At 42.9% G+C, this 20,520-nt stretch overlaps 1 protein-coding gene across 6 annotated transcripts in view; it reads left to right on the forward strand.

The window, feature by feature from the left end:
* Positions 1 to 20,520, forward strand: part of AMBRA1 (autophagy and beclin 1 regulator 1) — a 137,161-nt gene that overhangs the window by 90,505 nt on the left and 26,136 nt on the right. For all 6 annotated transcript variants that reach the window (XM_075426137.1, XM_075426140.1, XM_075426142.1 and 3 more), the window contains 3 exons: positions 685 to 873; positions 1,323 to 1,477; positions 16,112 to 16,251. In XM_075426137.1, the coding sequence (XP_075282252.1) occupies positions 685 to 873; positions 1,323 to 1,477; positions 16,112 to 16,251 (484 nt within the window). The remainder of the gene's footprint in view (positions 1 to 684; positions 874 to 1,322; positions 1,478 to 16,111; positions 16,252 to 20,520) is intronic.

Consider the following 20,520-nt stretch of genomic DNA (forward strand, 5'->3'; position numbering starts at 1 on the left):
ACTCACCAGCAGAGATTAAAGTAAAACTTACATTTTATGAATTGCTGCTCACTACCCAGTCTGCTGAACAGTTACTTCACTGATTGCACGAGTGTCTCAAATACTGGAGTAATTAAATGGAGGACTGGCTGGAGAAGTCTCTGCCCTTTCTGGCTAGCTTTATGCAAGATTGGTGTAAAAATCAGCTGTCAGAAATGAATGTCTGTATTCGCAGGGAGGAATTTTTCTCTCATCTCCTGTTTATTGGAGATAAGGGGAACTGGAACTAGGGGCTCTGCAAGAGAAGGGGAAATGAGTTAAGGTGTACTGTTTCCAATGATACCACTGCTGGAGTTTGTCAGAGTCACGATTTGGGGCTTGTTTAAACTATACTGTCCTTTGCAAAGGATGGTGTTATACTCAGCAAAGGAGGGATTTGATAAAGTGCAATTGCCACTATTTCTTGGCCGAAGGCTCCAGGAGGTGAGTAGATTTCGTTCCCTGGGCTCACTGCAATGTCTTATCTCCGTTTTGGAGCAAGTTTTACATTAATCAGGGTATTAATGTTTCATAAACTTTTGGAGGAAGCTGAATGTCGTGAATATCTTTTGCATGTACTGTCCAGTCTCTAATGTTAGGTTTAAATCTTGCTTTATTCTCTGTTGAACCCAAGTGCTTTAATCCCTGTTCCTTTCTTCTTTGCAGCCTCTGTGAACGTGCTTGTTCAAAACTGCAAGATTTACAACGATGCTAGCTGCGATATCTCTGCTGATGGGCAACTGCTGGCAGCCTTCATTCCCAGCAGTCAAAGAGGCTTCCCTGATGAGGGAATACTGGCTGTGTATTCTCTGGCACCCCACAACTTGGGCGAGATGCTTTACACAAAGCGATTTGGTAAGCATGCAGCAAGAAGTTGGGGTGGGTGGGAGTGTGAGAAGTTACCTCAGAACTCAGCCTTTGGTGAGAAATGCAATAGTCTGAACATTGGTGATTGTAGTTACAGGAAATATTTTGTTGACCTTCCAGCCAGCCACAAATATAGTACTGCTGGGGAGGAGCTTGTGATACAGTCTAGACATATAAGGTGCTGGTATGGGGGAGCTGCTAAGGGATAGGTTTTTATTCCTTAAGGAACTTCATTGTCTTATTGGGAGGACACTTTCTGCAAGGAAACATCTCACAAAATTTGTTCTTGTGCAGGTCTTCTTCTCTACCCCTTATAAGGATGAGCTTAGTATGCTGTACATTATGGGAATGCTGGAAGGGAATGAAGAAGCTGTGAGGATGAGGCATGGGGAAGGGATGTCAATGTGTGAGAGAAATAGCTCCTCTTCTCTTTATAGGTCCTAATGCCATCTCTGTGAGCCTCTCTCCAATGGGCAGATACGTAATGGTGGGACTGGCTTCCCGACGCATCCTCTTGCACCCGTCCACAGAACACATGGTTGCTCAAGTCTTCAGGCTGCAACAGCCCCATGGTGGAGAAACCTCTATGAGGGTGAGTGTATGTGCATTCTGTTTCTGTGTGTTTTCATCAGTGATGTTTGTGTCGTTTTTGACTCTAGCATAGTAGGTGGTTGCTGGGTTATGGTAGCAAAGAGGTAGCATGCTCCAGGCCTACTTGAAAAATGAACACATGAAGGAATTTACTGCAGAAGTATGCAAACATGGCAGAACATAAATATAACAGAATTGTGAATCTACTCTGGTTTCAGATATGATTACAAGCAAATATATTCCATGTCATGTGTGGTATCCTAAGTCTACATATCACTCATAGTACCTAGTGGGTCTTTTGTGCTTGTTAGGGTAATACGCATATTGCTTGTGGTACTACAGTTGGCTTTGCTGAGGGAGTTTTTCAGCTGAGATTTCAGGATTGTTTACTAACATTCCTAAAAGCAGCTGACCTCCAGGAGAGCGGCCACCAGTGGTTTCAGGAAGGGTAGGAGCCAAGCTTCACATCATACTCACAGACTGAAGGTGAGGCTTACCATACTTTTCTCAAAGAGGATTTTACTGGCTATTTATTAATGAACTTTCTATACGTATGTAGGCCTGTTTTGGCAATGGAATTGTCTTTCTGTACTTTTGCTTTGTTGGGGAACTGAACTGTGACCCATGCTGACTCATTTGGTATGTGAGGAAAAACCTTTGTATTTTTGCAAACTGGCAAATCTAGTTAAAAGAACCTGTGTGTCTTGTTTTGTTCATCAGTGGAGCCTAACAGCTATTCAGTGATAGTTTGGGATGGAAAAAGCTTTGTCCAGTTGATAGTGCACAAAGAGTTGAGGAGGCAGAACTAGGTAATTTCTAAAGCTGAAATTTGGGCTGGGTTCAAGTTTTAGGCCAAGCATCCACTTTTGTTGCAGGAGATGAAAAATAGCTATTCAAAACTTTTTGCTTGTGGGGATAACTTTGATCATAGTGGAATTTGTTCTATGAGCAGCTTTTTGTTTCCTGCCCCCTCTCCCCAATTTTTTCTGTTTTAAAAGGTGCCTCTGTACAAGGGCTGCACTGAGCCATTCATCTAATGCCCCAGCACTAGGGAGAGACTTGTCTCTGGGATAGATTGCTTGGTTCACCTTCAGACTCTGTAGTTGCTGTCCAGACTGCTCATGATTCAGAGAGCGTCATCTCAGCTGCATCATTACATGAGCTGCTTTATCAGCTGATATAAAACTCTTGTTTATCATCATCATCTGCTCCATGTTATAATGCAAGGGAAAATAAATGATGAGGATATTCTTTGGTGCACTAATTGGCATTTTTTTCAGCCCTGGTTCTGAGCTACTGTTCTGGTACGAGCCTCTTAAGGCAAGAGGCAGAAATTTAAAAGCATTTATGAGAAAAGCAAAATTTGGTTAGCAGGTATGGTTGGTGAAAGCTGTGTGGATATGATAAGATCATTAATTACATGGATTCAGTATCCTTTTAGATCCTTCTGAATGTGTAGTTTGCCCTGGTACTGTTTCTTTTTTCAGTTATTTTAAGATGCTGGTGGCATACGTAGCTTTTACTGCCAGATATGGGAATATCCCTTCCTACAGGCTTTTTACCATATCATAATAAGTTAGGATTGAGAAGTCCTATTAGCTAAAATCGTGTCTCTTCCCATAAAGAGCTATATGGTAGGATTCTTTCCTCTCATCCAGTCTTTACATTTGCTCTCAACTCCAGTTGCTATGGCTTCTATCTAGTCCTTCGTTTTGGAGACCGTTTTTTCTAGCCAGCTAAATCAGTAAGCTTCTGTCTAAATCTTCCATTTATATTTCTTCATCTCCATTTCAAACATATCTTCTTTCCCTATGGTATGTTACACTTTAAATGCCTGTATCCTTGCTCTTAGTCACCATTTAGCAAAGTAATGCTTTGTATTCCTTTAATCTTTTCTTGTAATTCAATCTTCCAGCTTTCATTTTTTTTTCTCTTCTGACATCTCTCAAAAATACCCTTCATTTTTTTTTTCCTTTCCCTCATTCTGGGATATGTTTAAACGTACGTAATGTGATAAGCATAGTCTTACCAGAAGTCCACAGAGGGTATTTTTTTTCTGCTTTTTTGGACTACAGGGCTTTACTTACACAGTCAAAAACTGTTGTTTTTTTCTGTTTTTGCTGTTATGGTGAATTGAAAATTTTGTACGATTTTTGCCACTCTTGCTTTTCAGACTTGCTCCACATCAGTGCACTCCTGTCTTTCTCATCTGCTGTAGTTCTGGATTATTTTTCTCCAGATGGATTGCATGTATTCTAAAGGTTGCTTTTTTCATCTTTCTTGCACATGTATTTTTAGCTTCCAGAAACCTTTCCCCCACGTTTTCAAATCTATGCAGTCTAGCAGGCTTTGCTAACTAATTTGCTGTTTTCCGCTTTCCCACATCATGTTTAAAGATGTTAAAAATGTCTCGTTTGTGACTGCTTTGGACTTTCAGCTTTCTGCCTGTGTGACAGGGTCACAACTAGACCAGTTTGAATTAATTTGGTTAAAGAGCCTACCTGTGAGATATTGTTGAGTATTGTTTCAGCAGTCTGCTGTGTGTTGGTCATCTTTGTGCAGTTTGTAGGACCAAGCTTGGAAAGCATAAGACTTTTAATCTTGTAAATATTATTCCTTCATCTAGATATAAAAATCAGTAGATCAACTACAGGTATTTCTTCTGTCTTGAATTTTGCAGTAAGTCTGCTTCATAAGTTTGTGATACTTTTCAGGACATGCAAAATGAAAATAGAGCTTGAAGTAGGAAACTTTATAAAATTCTTAGTACACTGTCTTTACGTTGGCTACTGTGTTCGTATTCAGTTAGTGAAAATCTGTTTGCAGCTTGGTCAGCATGCAGTAGAAAGAAGTTTAGGAAACCTGGTGAAACTGTGTTCTTCAATCTTTAATGTGCACGTTACAGAGAATCAGAAAGCATCCTTGTTTACTCTGTGCCAACAGCTTGTAATACAAAGCAATTGTTACTCAACTTCTTAACTAAAAATAAGTTATAGCCATGTTCTGAAGCAATGCTTTGTGGATATTTGAATTTGACATTAATTGCAAAATTCCCAAGAGAGAAATTCAAGAGAAATGCTACATCAAATTCTGTGAAAATTCTTGTAAGCTGTCTCCCGATTGTTCCTTCCTTCTCTGAAGCTTTTTGATTTACAGTCGATGAACGGGGAGAGTAGGGCATGGCAGTGTGGCCTGCAAATCACTGCAAAAGCATGGCAACCTGCTGAGGAGTGATACAGTGATTATTTCTGCTTCCAACTAAAATAAAAAGACTTTTCCTCCACATCCTTGACTAGCAGTTGGAAGAATGCAGGTTTCTATTCCTCAGAGAGGTTCTGCCATCTTGCTGTTGAAATAGAGGTTTTGAAGATGCAATTAATTAGTTTTGTTACATGAAACTCTAATATAGTTAATTACACCTAGAAATCCACTGGCTGCTGGTGTAATTTTCAGAGCTGGAGAGAAATGTTCTCGCTGAGAACTAAGCACTTTACTAAGGAGCATCTTGGTTATACAAGTGTGCATTGTCTATATACACCTTGCTCCTAATATTTCAGAGAGATTGGGTACAATTCTGTGGGTCAGGGCTGACATAATTTGACAGTTATGAATTGTGCTTAGAAATGGAGTAAAAGTGTGAATTGCCATCAGCTGTGGTAGAGTCGTGAGCTAGAGATTCATGCTCTTTCTGTTCACTCCCTTAAGATTAATCTGCTTAGCATTTCAGATGGAAGCATAGCTTTGTGAAAGAGTAAGTTTGTTTTTCAGACTGAGGCTTAAAATGGTCTCTAGTACTATTGACTTTTAGCAAGAATGGTATGCATAAGCTTCATTTTTTGTTATTTGTGTTTGTGGTTTGTTTCTTTGCAAACCTAGTTAACATCTCTGGAATTTCTCTGTACCTGGAGAGTACAGGGAAGGAATTGCTTTTAGCAGTTCTCTATCGTGGAGTGGTACAGGTAGCAGTGGTAATGGGAATTGTCTAGAAATACCTGAGTTTCAGAGGTGGGAAGTTTGGAGAAAGGACTCCAAATGCGGATTAGGAATAGGATTTGCAGTCTTATATAAAAGCATAGGTGGAGCTGGTCTCCAAATAAAGAGGACCTGTTTTCAAGCTGCTGGGTCTAGGGTGATTTCTGAATTCCGTATGATTTCAAGAGTACACAGAGGCTAAAGAACTTAGAAGAACATGAAATTAGAAAACTGATTGGAGCTGAAGTTCTTTAGAAAAGTAGAAGAATAAGGATCATATTGCTCTGGATCTGTTAACAGTGGGTATTAGTGAGAAAGAGGACCAGAAGGTAGTTTTATTTCTGGCATTCACAAATTCTGATGCGCTTGCAATGTTTAATGTTTTTCATTTTACCGAGAGAAAGCTAACTCTAAATTCAGAAAAACATTGTTACTGTAATCCAAATTAAAATAAAACTTGGAAATGGGCTTTTAAGCTGAGGATACAAAAAGTCATTTGGGAGATATAAAAATTTGATTGACATGAAGCTGAAAAGCAAATCATGCAGTTTGTGGGGATAAGGCGACTTAACCAAGCCCCATCTCAAATACTGCATTGTGCTTTGAATCTGGAAGAAAATTCAGGCTGTGGAGATCTGGAATTGGCTCTTGACAAGTCTGCTGGTATTTGGGAGACATCCCACTGAAGTGGACGGTCAGTAGCCTGGGTGGAACAGAATACATGTACGCTTCTGTTGTAAACAGATGGAGAATTCCAAATACTGCAGGAAGAAGGGCCTGAAGCAGAAATGCATGCAGAGTTTTAGCACAGAGCCAAGCTGTTTTTCAGCATATTAACTCTCAACGAGGACAATGCACAAAGTATGTGAGAAGATGCACAGTTCTGTTGAGTGCTGTTGTCTTCAGAGCTATGTGCAAGTGTAGTAGAGTGTATGCAGTGTGGTCTGCAAAGGTCACTGCTAGGCCTCATTGACTCACTGGATGCGCTGTGAATGCTCCCGCAGCCATAAGCGAAGGGTTGTTAAGTGTGAAAGCAAATGGCTGTGCACATTCGCTTCACTGGGGTGCAAGTTACAGCTTTGTCAGAGCCCTTGGTAAGGTGGCAAGAAAATTGATCAGGAGAATATATGGAGGTGGCTTACTGTAACATGTTACCTCCAGTGGAAAAGTTTGTATGAGCTAACATACTTCTGAAAAAAGTGTAGATTGCAAGAGAGAGAGTACCAGTCTATTGTGTTACTGGAAAAAGCATGCTTATTGGTGTGGTCCCCGGTGTCTCCTTTTGAGAGAGATTTTGACATCTTCACGTTGACAAGGAGAGCTTCTGACAACTCTTGAGTAGAACTGCAAATAATACATCCAATTCCTGCCCGAAGAGATTTTGCACTGTTGGCAGAAATTGAACCAGGCAGGCGTTTCTTAAACTACTGAAAGTCCAAACACAGTCATAGACTTTGTGTACTTGTTGATGCTAGGAAGAGGGCATGGGGACAGATCCCTTTTCTGACTGATATGGAAAATCTCTGTTTTTAATACAAAGTAGAGCAGAATAGTCTGGTTGAGGCCAAATAGTTTTATATGCTCTGTGTATCGGCAAATTCAGGCAGGTATCTTAAGAAAAACAGAGCATATCCAAAACCCATGTTGGTAAGCACTGCTTATGTAGGGTGCTGTAAGAAATAGCTGTATTTAGCATCCTTGGAAAATGCAGTGCCACCTTGGTGTTGCAGATGGCATGGAGTTTTGCATCAATGTGCACATTTGAGTGTAGATGCAGGAATGGTATGTTGTAAGAGTTAATTAAATTGCTGTCTTGACCGATTCATCCATGTTCTGCATGAAGGCTGCTGAGACAGAATTTACGAGAAACAGTGAAAATGTAAAACTCATTAGGATTCCTTCATAAAATATTGTGTTAATATCTCATGCGATGGTTAAATGTGAAACCAGTGTCAGTTTTTGCAAACTGCTGTGAAGAAAAAGCAAATGACATGTATTCAGGATGTTTTTACTTTGTGGCATGTAAAGCTGTGAGCCAAGACCTTTTGTTCAATATGAGGTCCACTATTAGAAGTGCCGAGCTCATGCACTTCGGGTAACGCCTTGAGCCCATTTGTCCCACAGTAGCTAATGTTAGCTTTGGTGCAGATGGGTACATAGTTTTAATTAGATAGAAAAATTATGGCAAAGATGATTCCGCACCTGAGGGTAGTGCAGTCATCTTGCCCAGGTCAGGTAGGGGAAAGGGAGCCAGGTGAATTATTACTGGATTTGCACTAAATTGGTCATGGGCTGAGAAGAAGTTTGAAATTTCATGAAGATTTTTTGTTTCGGAACTTCTTCCTATCATCTTTATGAATTAAATTTAAGCCAACTCTTTCCTCTGGTATTTATTCCTTTCAGACGTGTAGGCAGCTGGATGACAGCCTCTTTTCACCTAGATGAGGGTGCATGTAGCTCTGTCATCAACATATTGTTGACACTTGATCTTGTATGCCATTCTGTTGAGGCTCAGCAGACAGAAAGTGGGGTGGAATGGCAGCTCTTGTCATTGGGTCTTTAACATATTGTAGATTTTCCTCATCCAGTCTCAGCATGACTTTTAATGGGGAATTACAAGTACTGCTTTTGGTTTGCAGTCTGAGTTAAGGGCAAGAATGAAGCAGCTTGTCATTCCTTTTGCCGTGGAAGTGACCGTATTTTTATTTGATTGTCCCAGCATTGAGCTGTCGATTTTCACAAGCAATAGCTGGGGGCACAGTCCTGTTTGCACAGTTCAGTTCACTTGTGCATCTGCATTGAATATATACGTATCTATCTTCTGTCACGCTAACACGCCCTTTGGCATTCCTCTTTCCTTTCATCTGTTCCAACCACACGCACGCACAATTGAAAGGACAATTGTTTTGTTTAGCAATTTCTTGCTTACTCAGCCCTAGGTTTCAGATCCGGGCTTGCACCAGTCCCCTAAAGGGGTTTTTGGAGGTATTACCCTGGTTTTGCAGCCGTTGGCAGATGGGTAGTAAATTAATGAGCCACTTCGCTGCAAGTGTATTATTTTCCTAAGTGAGAGCTTTGTTACCTGAGATGATCCGTTTCTATATAAGACCTAGTTCTTGTTGATGTTTTCGTTTCCCACTAGTTATTTTAAAGCTCTTTCTCATATAGTGGTTGCATGGCAGGCTTGTGAGATAAAGTACCAGCTGATAATGCCAACAGCTAGCCGAAAGAAAGAAAGGGTTAGGTGTGCTATAATGAGATTTATCTGGATTTGAAAGATCAGCAATAAATTACGTGATTACATATGGTCGGGAAGAACCAACATTTACCTTTGCATAAAGTTTCTCAGTCCGTCCAACAGAAACTCCTGGTGCTGTCCTGGTTTAGGACTTAAATCAAGTATGTTCTATTAAGGTTTCAGCTGTTGCTGAAAATTAAGGGTAAATTCTCGTTTAATTCACTGTGGCTCAGGAAGCAAAGCTAGGATTTTCTGCACTGACAACAGTTTGGCAGAAAGGTTTGTTGTATTGGTAAAGACTGAAGGAGGATTTCATATATGATCCTATTGCATCTGTGAATGATAAATGGAGTTGAAAGAAATTTTATCTGTGCAGAGCATTAGATGATAAGATCCATTTGAGGATAAGACTAACAAATCCAAAAAGATAAATGCATTATTTTTTGCTTCTTCCATTTTAACAGAGAAGATCTAATGGAAAGACGTGTATGTTGTTGGCAGGAATCAGCTGTGGGGGAGGGGTTGAGAGCAGCATAGACCAACCTGTCTCATAAGAAGAGGCTGGGAGCAAAAAAGCAATTTTTTTCCCATCTGATCGTGGGAAATGTGTGCTATTTTCTTTGCATCTGCGTCTAGGTACAGAAAGAAGACTCCTTCCAAACAAAGGAGAGACTTGCCATGTTTCAAAGTACTGATGTACCTTGTTTTATGAATAAATGTATTGAATCATCGGTCAGTTATCCCGAGGAGTGTGTGTTTGGCTTTGCATTCAAAGCCCTCTGCTTTAGACAAGCTAGGCTTGAATTCTGCTGCGGAGCGCTCTGGGGTTTGTGGCAGTGCAAGGCATAAGCCTGAATTTCAGCAGCTTTTGTGAAATTCATAAATGGAAGGCAGAGTAAAGAATGTAATCTAAGCAAAAAGGGGATAGTGTTATTTATTCAGGAGATCAGGTTAGGATGCCTTAAGCTTCTGGACCTTAAAAAGCCACAGACTTGTTTAGATTAGTTGGCAGCAGTATAGAAGTCAGTGGTGCAGGAACACCAGGAACATACAGTGCTTTCAGTAGAGTGGAAGATGCTTCGTAGCAACTTACCTGATATCATGGTGTCAGAGGTGAACTATTTGATGCATTGACATTAAAAAAAAAAAAGTACAAGGTGAGATGTTTCAGTGGCGACACCTTATTGGGATGATTAAGGCAAAAAAAAAGATAATTTATTTAGGGGCTGTTAGTCTCCGTAAGGTGCTTACAATCAAAAAAGATGAAGTGAAACTTCAAGGTCAGATTGTGGAGCAGAAGATGAAGGACAGATGGAGAAATGTGAAATGCGTGCAGCCCTAGTTGGACTGCTGTTGGTTTTGCTCTCTTTATGCTTTCATCCTGTTGCTGCATCTCATGTGCTGCTCTGCAAATACAAGTGCACTTTGTACTTTTCTGCATTTTTTTGAATGCTCTTTTGGTGGTTTCGTACTGTACGTATGCTTTGCTTTGAGGTATGCTTTCAGTGAACTTAGTGTTGTGGATTGACTATGCTTTCTGTATTACATAGTTTATGTACCTTAGTTGGTTACAGTGCATTACAAAATGAGGTACCTGCACTGGCCAGAAGCTCTAGTACAGCTGTGATTACGTTGGCAAAGCTGTGCAGCCTCCACAGTTGCTTTGATGGTATAACCTGTATCCGTATGAAGAGTGCTTTGTTTACCACCATAAACTTTAGATCTATGCTGGCACAAGATATAAATGTTGGCTGCCAGTACAGCTATAGCCATCCAGCAGAGATCAACACTCCTTTCTGAAGCTCTTTCCTCTGCAACACAGGTCAGAGTGGCCATGAAGCTGTGGATTTTACCAGTCCTCCCAGTAAGAGGTTTCTGTTGGGTTTAGCACATTAGACATTTCTCTTCCTGTGTGTTTTCACAGTCAGTCAGCCTCTGGTGACAGCATGACTTCAGTTGAAAATCAATAATTAAATTTTAGGCTGGTGCCTGATAAACCCACCTGGTCTGCTCTAGCCATTCTTCTCCCTTGACCTGTCAGGATGGAGCTTCACGGATGACAAGATTTCCCTGTGTAAACAAGAGAACAGCTGCATCCCCGCCCCACACACTCTTTATCAAGGCTGATCTAACAGCCCAGTTTACTGCCTGGGCTAAGCAAAGGTAAGGGCTTGAAATTTATTGGCATCTTGAAAGGCGATGCATCTAGTTGAGAGCAGGAATGTCTCTACTGAATTTTAAAAGATAAAAAGCGAGAGTTCCTGCTGAGTTTCCCTACCCACTTGTGCCAACTTTCACTTCTCCTCCAGCTTGAAAACATATTTCTTCTTCCTTGAGTGCCAGAGAGGAGAAGAAAGGTCCCACCCTGCCAAACAAGTAGCATTCAGCACTCATCTGCCTTCTGTTGCTCTCCGTAGAGGTAGGAGGGCCTTGAACAGAGATGTGGCTGTGCAGATGACGTGGTGCGTTTGCTTTGGCCAGGCACAGTGCTGCTCGGACCAGGCGAGCAGCATGGCACCGCTGCTAACTGACAGCAGTAGCCCAGGTCTGGGGCACCCTGCTGCTGCTCCGATGAGTGACGGGATCCTGGCGATTGCCCCGTCCAGCTTTTTCATGTTGGCACACCCCAGAAATGGAAGGGAAAGGTCGCATCTGAAGAGTTTTATTAAATAGCAGCAGCTTCCCTGGGACAGAGTGGGAGGGAAAGAGGGAAGCAGTAGGTCAACTAGGACTTTGCAGAGCAGAGGCTTTTAGCAAGAAGTTTTCTTACCCCTCCAGGGTAGGTACAAATTAACTGTCTAGCTGTGTGCTTATGTGTTGTGCCCTGGGCCCACTTCTTCCCATGTAAGTACTGCAGCTTGATGCTGGCGAAGAGATCGGTGGGAGAGATTCCTTGAGGCTTGTTGTTGATTGTCACGCAGCCTCTCCCGGCTCTCTGCCAGAAGTAAATACTTAGTGTCATACCTAAGTGGTGGCTGTGACAGGTGCTACAGTACTGATGTGCCAGCACTGACAAGCTGGAGAGGGAGCAGCAGCAGTGGACTTGAGGTGACCTTTGCACTCCACATGCAGCTTGTTTGCTGAACACTTTGAGGACCTGGGGTTTTTTTTTTTCTTTTGCTCATGCCTTACAGCCCAGCTTTCTCTGAACCAGCTTCTCCCCTGCTGAATTCAACGTTGAAGAAGTGGCTGTGAAGTGATGAAATGAGCTTTAGGGAGTTCAGTAGATGATGTGTGTGTCCACTCCTGTTCAGGGAGAATGGAAGAGGCACACTGAAGAGATAAGTAGTTGCTTCTAGTGTGGTCTTTGAAAAAGAGAAGTGCAGACATAAGTTACTCGACCAAATCTTTGCCCACGCTTCAAGATTACAGGGATGCAACCAGCTGTTTCTTTAGTGAGTATTGCTTTCCCTTTGTATGAGAGGCACCTTTTGTGTGGAAGTTTAGCTATCTAGACAGTTTTGGTATTTCTAGAGGAAGACTTTGTATCTTCCTGCCATCCCCTGCACTCGGAGGAGAGATGGAGTCCCTGACATGACAGAAGACTCCTGGAATCTCCTGTGAAGTGTGGGGAGATCGCCAGAGACAGGGTTTTCCATAAACATAAGTACAGGTCAAGAAACGGTTCTGTGTAATGCAGGCTGGGTCCTGTGGCCTGAAGGGGAAAGGGTAGGACCTTTCTTGCCTAGTGAAATGACATTTATATGTTTATGTTGTTGCTAAGAAGAGAACAGCTTGCTATACTTACGTTGCCTGTTTGGACTTAAGCTTCTATGGGGATGTTCTGAAGCTCCCACTCCTCAGACTTCACTGTTTATAGTTGTAGAAACACACCATTCAGAACTCTGTTTTAGAACAGCATCTGTAAACAAATGCAGCTGCCAACTTCATTGCATGCTGAATCGCCACATCAAATGGTATGACTATGTATTATTAAATTAGTAGTGTAGTAGTGCTCGAAGCAAGTCTGACAGTGGTTGTGGTGGAGAGCCTGGAAGCTTGCCGTGACTGCTGGCAGTGATTATGGGTTGATAAAGTGTGATGCAATATGATATCAGTCCTAAATGAAAATGCCACCCTATTAAAAATAAACTTTCTGGAGACTGGTAGAGTGTGGTGGGCACCTTAAAGGTTAGTGGGCTTCTGCAGAAGTGGTTCTAAACTGGTTCCTGAACCCTTAGTCATCAACATTGCTGTCACACATGTCAACTAGTCTGTGGATTTGCCCTAATGAAAGGGAACTGGTGAATATGAACTTTATACATTTGTATTGCTAGTTTTAAGAGTGTTTGAGGGTTGGCAGCAATCTCTTGACCTGAAAGCTGGAAATTCGTATTAGTGTAGGATTCCTGTAGTAACTTCAGTGTTTTTCCTAGAAGTTCAGAACTACAAAGCATGGACAGTCCCACTGACAGAGGCGTGGTCACTCTGTGGTATGTTTTTCAAGTTGGCTACTTTGGTTGAAATATCTCAGTAACTTTTTGTAAGATGTAGCAATGGACACAAAAAGACAAAAAAAAATCTGAAAGGAATTAGCTGTGATCTATGGAGAATAATGCTTCCTGGCAGACTTCTGACCCTCTTTGAAGAGAGGGACCTGCCGTTGTTGAAGGAACTTAAATTTTTTTCCACTCTGTGGATAGAGTAGGGGGTCTTGCTAATGGATGCAATTGCAACAGCCAGTCTGTATGACTGCATCAGACTGATTAGCTGGGTCCTGGTTACTGCTGCGAGTGGTGATTATGCTAGTACAGCTGCTTTCTCTTTTTATGTTCTAATTACCACACGCATGGATGTCATCACCCTTAACACTGCATGGAGTTGTCCCATTAGCGTGGGAGTGGGAAGCAGCAGGGGAGGGAAGCTCTTCGGCGTGACAAGCCGTTTAGAAGTGAATGGAGTGGAGTGATGAAGCAAATATTCTTATGCAGAATTTTTGAGCCATCTTGTCTTTGAGATTATGCCCTCAGCCAACATTTTTGCAGGTTGTCAGAACCAGACCCATGTCCTTGGCAGCACTTTCCATGGGGTGCTGTTTACTGCAAAGCGCCTGGACACTGAGCTGTAGCTAGCAAGCCTCCCCCCTTCGTGTGGCTGGTTGTGGAGCCTGCAGGACAGCGGCTGTGCAAACTGACCTGCCGGTGGAGGACAGCTTGCGGCTAGCCCAGGAAGGCAGCTTCTCTAGCTGTGATACCTGGCAAAGCCCTTCTCAGGAGAAGAGAAACCATTTGTTTCTGACTTGCCAAACAGGGATACGATCGAACACCCTTGCAGTTCTTGAGACATTTGGAATGCCTGTTTTATGAATTTATGTTCCCAGCTCTGACAGACCCCTCCCTTCCCCTCCTTCTCAAAATCCAGTCTCCCCATCTCAGAGTGCACCATAATCTCCATGGTAACAGGTGTTACCATCGTACATCTGATTTTTTTTTTCTTCCCTCTTTTTTTCTCCCCCTGCCCCCACAAGCAAGGTAGAGAGGGAATGGGGCAGATGTGACAGAGATGAGGTAAGAGCCAGTTAAACCCTCTAAGGGCCTGTGCTTTTCATCCAAGCCCTGAGCTTCTCTGAATACACTAACTGCTTAGTGATAGCCAGGGAGAAGAGTGACCAGCTTCTGTCATACCGAAAAATCCTTAAGGATGGTTTCTCCTCTAATGTGCCCTCCTCAGAAGAGAGGTTAAATGTGTTACTGATGTTGGGAAGTAACGTAGCTGTATTGTTTTGCTCTGACTTACTTTGTTTGCATTACGATGGTCAAGATGAAGGTTCTGGGTACTAGCGATTGGAGGGCGTACAGTTAAGTGGTTTCTGCCTCAGACTTTTCAAGGTAAATTGTCAAACAGGTGAGGTGTGGGGTGGGCAGTAGAGCTACAGTGAATAACAGCCCCAGTTTGTTATGCTAGCTGACTGGTCCCACCCTAATCAATTCCAATTGTTACTTCAGGCCACCTCAGCAGTGCAGTAGTGGTTGATCTGTATTTACATCTACATTTATCCTGTTGTTCCGCCACATCCTCATTCCCTTCCTTGCTTCCTGGTCCAGAAGCCTCCTCTTTTCTGGGGAGTCTGTAAGAAGGGTTTTGTGATGGATGCATGGAGCCCACCAGAAAATCTAATGAAAACATATCTTTCACCTGGGACTTACTCCATTGAAAATCTAGATTTGAAGTCTGTGTTACCTGTAGTTATTACAGGTTTAAATCCTAGGTAAATTTCTGCAGAAATTCTGTTAATTATTTGGACTTGTACATGCAGTCTTCAGTCCTACCCTTCTGAAACAGTGATGGAATGTACTCTGTGGCCCAGTCCACTGAAGCAGCTTGTCCCTGTGTATTCCTGGTAGCCAAACCGGCAAGTTTTATTGCCCCTCTTTCCTCTTCCCATACTTTTGTTTTTATGATCTACATCTACATGTGTCATATTTTCTGGCTAAACGGGGTGTTGTCAGTGTACCCAGTTCTTGTTGTTGAATGGCAGGATGCAGGAAAGCATTGTGCTGTACAAAAGACATTAGCTTCTTGGAGTAGAAGGAGGGTATCTGCGTAGGTATAATCTGTTCCACTTCATCGTTGTTGCTGTTCAAGCTCATATGCTTCAGAAACCAAGCTACTGCAGACCCGAAAGCCAAGCTTGCCGTTGGTCCTTCGTGTACACAGGGTTTTCATTCCTCGGATTCATGCAGCATTTGGGAAGCACTGGCTTGCAGCCATGCTAACTACCTGCAGTCTTAGCAGCTCTTCAGCTTCTTACCTTTCTGCGGGTAAAATGGATGGTGGTGTTAGGGTACCTAAAGTGAGGGGTTTGTTACTTGTGTACTGGTGTTAATCTCATAATTTGATTTTCCTTTGTGCGCTGTTGATATGGAGGTTGGTCAAACTCTGAAACATTTTCAGGAGACTGTTTAAATGTTTAAAATGGGAAAGAATTGTGTTTGGTGGTTTGTTTTTTTTTTTGCATAGTTTGGTTTGCTTAATAGGAACAATAAACTTTTGATGCTGAAAGCCCATGTACTTGCCAGTTTCCTGTTCCACCCTAGTGGATTAAGGAGAGGTGAAGGCCAGAAGAGTCCCAGTTGTCCTGCTTTCTAATTACTATACCTCTTGTCCCCATCACTTTGTTAAATTAGGTTGAGTAGAAGGACTATGCAGCCCACTGAGCGACATGCAGATTCTTCTGGGGCAGAATTTCTGCAGCTCCACAGCTGTGTGCCAGTCAGTCTGTTAAACACTTAGGGGCACATGTATGTGCATTTCTAGCAGTTGCTTGCGCTTGCTGCTGGTTTAGTGGTTTATTGCAACATCCTGTAAAGTGACATGCCTCCTTGACCAGCTGCGCTGCTGCAGGGAGACAGAACATTTGTTTGAGCCTCCTTGGCTCTCCTGCCTTGTATTGTCCTGTCAAGTAATCTCCTGTTATTGTTTCAGAGAGTTTTCAACGTTCTGTACCCAATGCCTGCCGATCAGAGAAGACATGTCAGCATAAACTCTGCTCGATGGCTGCCTGAGCCAGGCCTGGGATTGGCGTATGGCACCAACAAAGGGGACCTGGTGATTTGCCGACCAGAGTAAGTGATTGCTTTACATGGGGTTGTATGTGCTTTGGCCATTCTGTTCTTAGGGTGGTGGGGTAAGATGGCTCTTCACTGCCTGGGGCGTTATGCTTGAGGTACTCAAAAAAACCAGCTCGTAATACTCCTTTTGGACTGCCACAGTGTTTACCCAAGTCTCTTACAATCAGTGTTTGTTTTGCTGATTATGAAGTTGTGAGGCTGTTTGAAGTGCATCTCATTAGCTCGTTTTACTTCCCATGTCTTTCTAGGCTTTCTGGATCCTTTGTTTCATGTATGTCTAGTGCAGTGTCTTTCAGTCGCTCTGGATTTATGGGCTTCTAAAAGCTTCCAATGAGAACAGCAAATTTGAGCTGTTAGTGATACGCTTGCTTTCCTCTGCTGTCATGTATCCCTTGGAGTCCACCAGCCAGCTTCAAAGCTGCTGACCTAGACTTATCAAATACTTGTTACAGTGTTCAAGCATGAGATTCTATGAACTGCAAAGGTTTTTGTCATGATTATGAGCAAGCCAGTAAATTGTTTTGGTCCTCACTTGAAAACTCAATGCTGTGATGTGTAGACTTTAGCTCTTTATTTGTACAGTGCCATGAAGGTTGTAACTGTTCCTTTTTAAACTTGCAATTAAACATAAGCTAATTTAGATATTGTGTGACACAGATGATGACTGAGTGTCTGAGCAGTGAAGCATGCATTGCTTTCAGTGTTCTTGGGGAGTCTCTTCACAATACTTTGAGACATTTTTCTCCATTGTGTTGTGCAAGCGCTTCTTTTGGAGCAGTATTTCCTTTATGCTGCAGGAACACTTCAGGGATTTCTCTGCTTCAGTTATTTCCTGGTACTAAACTACCTTGGTATTCTTTTGGGTTATGTTTCACATGTTGAAGTTCCTTATAACTTAAAAGCTGGCAGCTAGAAACTTGCAGCACTGCTGGTGATCTTACCACATGCATGTGGACTCCATCTGTTATGCATGAGATCAGGCATGTGGTGCTTGAGGGGAGTCATATAGTCAGTGAAGAACCACTATCTTAAATCAGAATAAATATATACAATTGTAATAGTGACTAATTCAGTACAGCCTTCTTGTAAAATCTGTGCTTGGAATTCAGGTTGGACCAATTTCAGTAGTACAGAATGCCAGAGCTCTTCAAACAGCCCTCTTGTTCTTTTGAACATAATCTTTCATCAAGGCCTTATTTATACATGAAGTTCTGCAAGGTATTATTACGGAATAAGCTATAATCACTCTCTTCCAGGATAAGTGGCTCTCTTCAAGAGTAGTTGATGTACTTTCTAAGCAGAAGAATTATTCAGGAATAATGGCTCTCTTCTTCTCGAACTCTGGAGAGTTATTCTAAGTTATTTTCAGTATAGAGAAGTGATAAGATCTGGTCTGCTGATGATGGCTCATGAGATGAACTTGGATGAGAACCCAGGGATATGAAATCTCCCCGAGGGTGGGTGCTTTGGTTGAATGCTGCAGAGTCGAGCTTGCTCTGGCTGTCCTGGCTTGCCACACCCCATATTAGGTATCCATTCTGCTGCTTGCAGTAGCCCGAAGCTAAGTGGCATGTCTTTTCTTGGCACCTCACTAATTAAAGATGCAGCAGAAACACTTTCATAGTATGTTACGGAAGCACTGTCAGTTCTTCTGCAGCGTCTCTGTGAAACTTCCTTAGCTTGCCATGTTGCTAGGGCACTCTTCTATCTCCTTACTTCTACCCCAGCAACAATCACGCACAATTCCAACAAAAATAAAGTTTTTCCCTATGAACATGAAACAAGGTGGCTGTAGAGGTGGGAGATTTATCAGTAGTTTGACAGAAATGCTTCATCAGGTTTTCTGCTGATGGATTGGAGTGACTGATGCTTCTGGTGATTATTGCAGGCCTCGCATGGACTGGTGGGTTCTTTTTGGAGCAGGACACCTGGTGTGTTCTGTTCTCAGCTGTAACATTGTATAGACCAACAACAGCTGGAGTGACTTAAAAACCTCTGCATGAAGGTGTAGATAGTCACTGAGCTGAATAATTTGCACTGAGGCTCTGACATCAGAACACACAAATGAGTGAGGCTCTATCAGAGCAGAAGTAGCTTGCGGCTGTGATATCTGCCCCAGATCTACTTGGAAGATTCTCAGAGAAAGGAAAAATCCTGACATGTAGATGCCATCTCAGTAGTTCTTGGCTTAATAGACTTGGTTTGAGGTTGGGATATCTGTTGACTTTAACAGAAGTGAGGGAGAAAGATGAAAAGTATGTGTGTAGTTTCCATACACAGTAATACAGAGGAAGAGAAATATTAAATAAAGGATTCAGCAATTGATAGAGTACTGTATGGGGGATAGTCTAGCAAACAGCAGGGATCAAGAAAACACTGTACTGCTGAAAACACCCCCACTCTTGTAATTTGGCAAAGAAAACTGTGGTCAGTAGCAAACAGCTGAGACGGTTAGAATTCCCTGGGTCTTTATTCGCATGTACTATGGAGGCATTTGAAACCAAGTACTACAGGGATCACATAAACAGGTTGGAATAGCAGCTGTGTCTCAAATAAAGGATTTGAAAAGCATGTGCTTAGGAAAAATGAGACGAGTAGACTGGAAGTACAATCTGACCAAGAAAAAAGTTGTAACTTGAAGCTCTGTGGGCTCATAATGAGAGGCTATGCAAATAGTCCTTCCAGAGTTCTAAAGACACCGTAATTAAAACCAAATGTTTTGGGCTATATTGCTAAGTTGAGGTAGCACTGATGGCACTCTTTCTTGCAAATGCAGGTGGGGAAGGTCAGGTGGTTGTGGCAACTGTTTTGGTTTGGCCTGGATAAATGCCAGGTGCCCACCAAAACCGCTCTATCATTCCCCCTCCTCAACTGGACAGGGGAGAGGAAATATGAAGAAAGGCTCGAGACCAGGACAGGGAGAGATCACTCACCAATTACTGTCACAGACAAAACGGACTGAACTTGGGGAGAAAAGGGAGTTTATTTTATCACCAATCAAATCAGAGTAGGATAGTGAGAAATAAAACCAGATCTTTAAACACCTGCCCCCCACCCCTCCTTTCTCCCCAGGCTCAACTTCACTCCCATTTCTCTACCTCCTCCCCCTGAGTGGCGCAGGGGGACACGGAATGGGGGTTACGGTCAGTTCATCACATGTTATCTCTGCCAATCCTACCTCCTCATGGGGAGGACTCCTCACACTCTTCCCCTGCTCCAGCGTGAGGTCCCTCTCACGGGAGACAGTTCTCCACAGACATCTCCAATGTGAGTCCTTCCCATGGGCTGCAGCTCTTCATGAACTGCCCCAGCATGGGTCCTCCCTACGGAGTGCAGTCCTTCAGGAACAGGCTGCTCCAGCGAGGGTCCCCACAGAGTCACAAGCCCTGCCAGCAAACCTGCTCCGGCGTGGGCTTCTCTCTCCACGGGTGCACAAGTCCTGGCAGGAGCCTGCTCCAGCGTGGGCTCCCCATGGGGTCACAGGCTCCTTAGGCATCCATCTGCTCCAGTGTGGGGTCTCTTCCACGGGCTACAGGTAGATATCTGCTCCACCGTGGACCTCCATGGGCTTCAGGGGGACAACTTGCCCTCACCATGATCTTCATCAGAGCTGCAAGGGAAGATTCTCTGCTGCAGCATCTTGAGCACCTCCTCCCCCCTCCTTCTTCACTGACCTTGGTGTCTGCAGAGTTGTTCCTTTCACATCGTTTCACTCCTCTCACTTGACTGCCATCTCATTGCAGTTTTTTTTTCTTCCCCTTCTTAAATATGGTATTGCAGAGGCGTTACCACCATCGCTGATTGGCTTGGTCTTGGCCAGCGGCAGGTCCGCCTTAGAGCTGGCTGGCACTGGCTTTATCAGACATGGGAGAAGCTGCTCGCAGCTTCTCACAGAAGCCGCCTTTATATCCTCCCCACTACCAAAAGCTCGCCATGCAAACCCATAACAGCAACCCATAATGTGAACTCAGTACACAGATTTAAGGGGTGTTTTGAAGGAAAGGATAATTGAAACCATGGAAAGCAAGCCTGAATACGTTGTGATTTTACTAATGTGGAGTATAGCAGGTTGGATACCTGTCCTTGAGAATTTTATGTATTTTTTAATTAAAGGGTCAACTAAGGACTTGCTCCAGGTCTAAGACCTCTGTGTTTTAGTAAGGCAGTTCACATGTTGGAACTACAATAAATCTAGTTAATTTGTAAAGAATTAGGATTAGAATAGGATCTGGGAAAGAGCAGGTGAAGGCCTGGCTAAAGGAA

This window comes from Opisthocomus hoazin, chromosome 7 (assembly GCF_030867145.1).
Source record: "Opisthocomus hoazin isolate bOpiHoa1 chromosome 7, bOpiHoa1.hap1, whole genome shotgun sequence".
NCBI lineage: Eukaryota > Metazoa > Chordata > Aves > Opisthocomiformes > Opisthocomidae > Opisthocomus > Opisthocomus hoazin.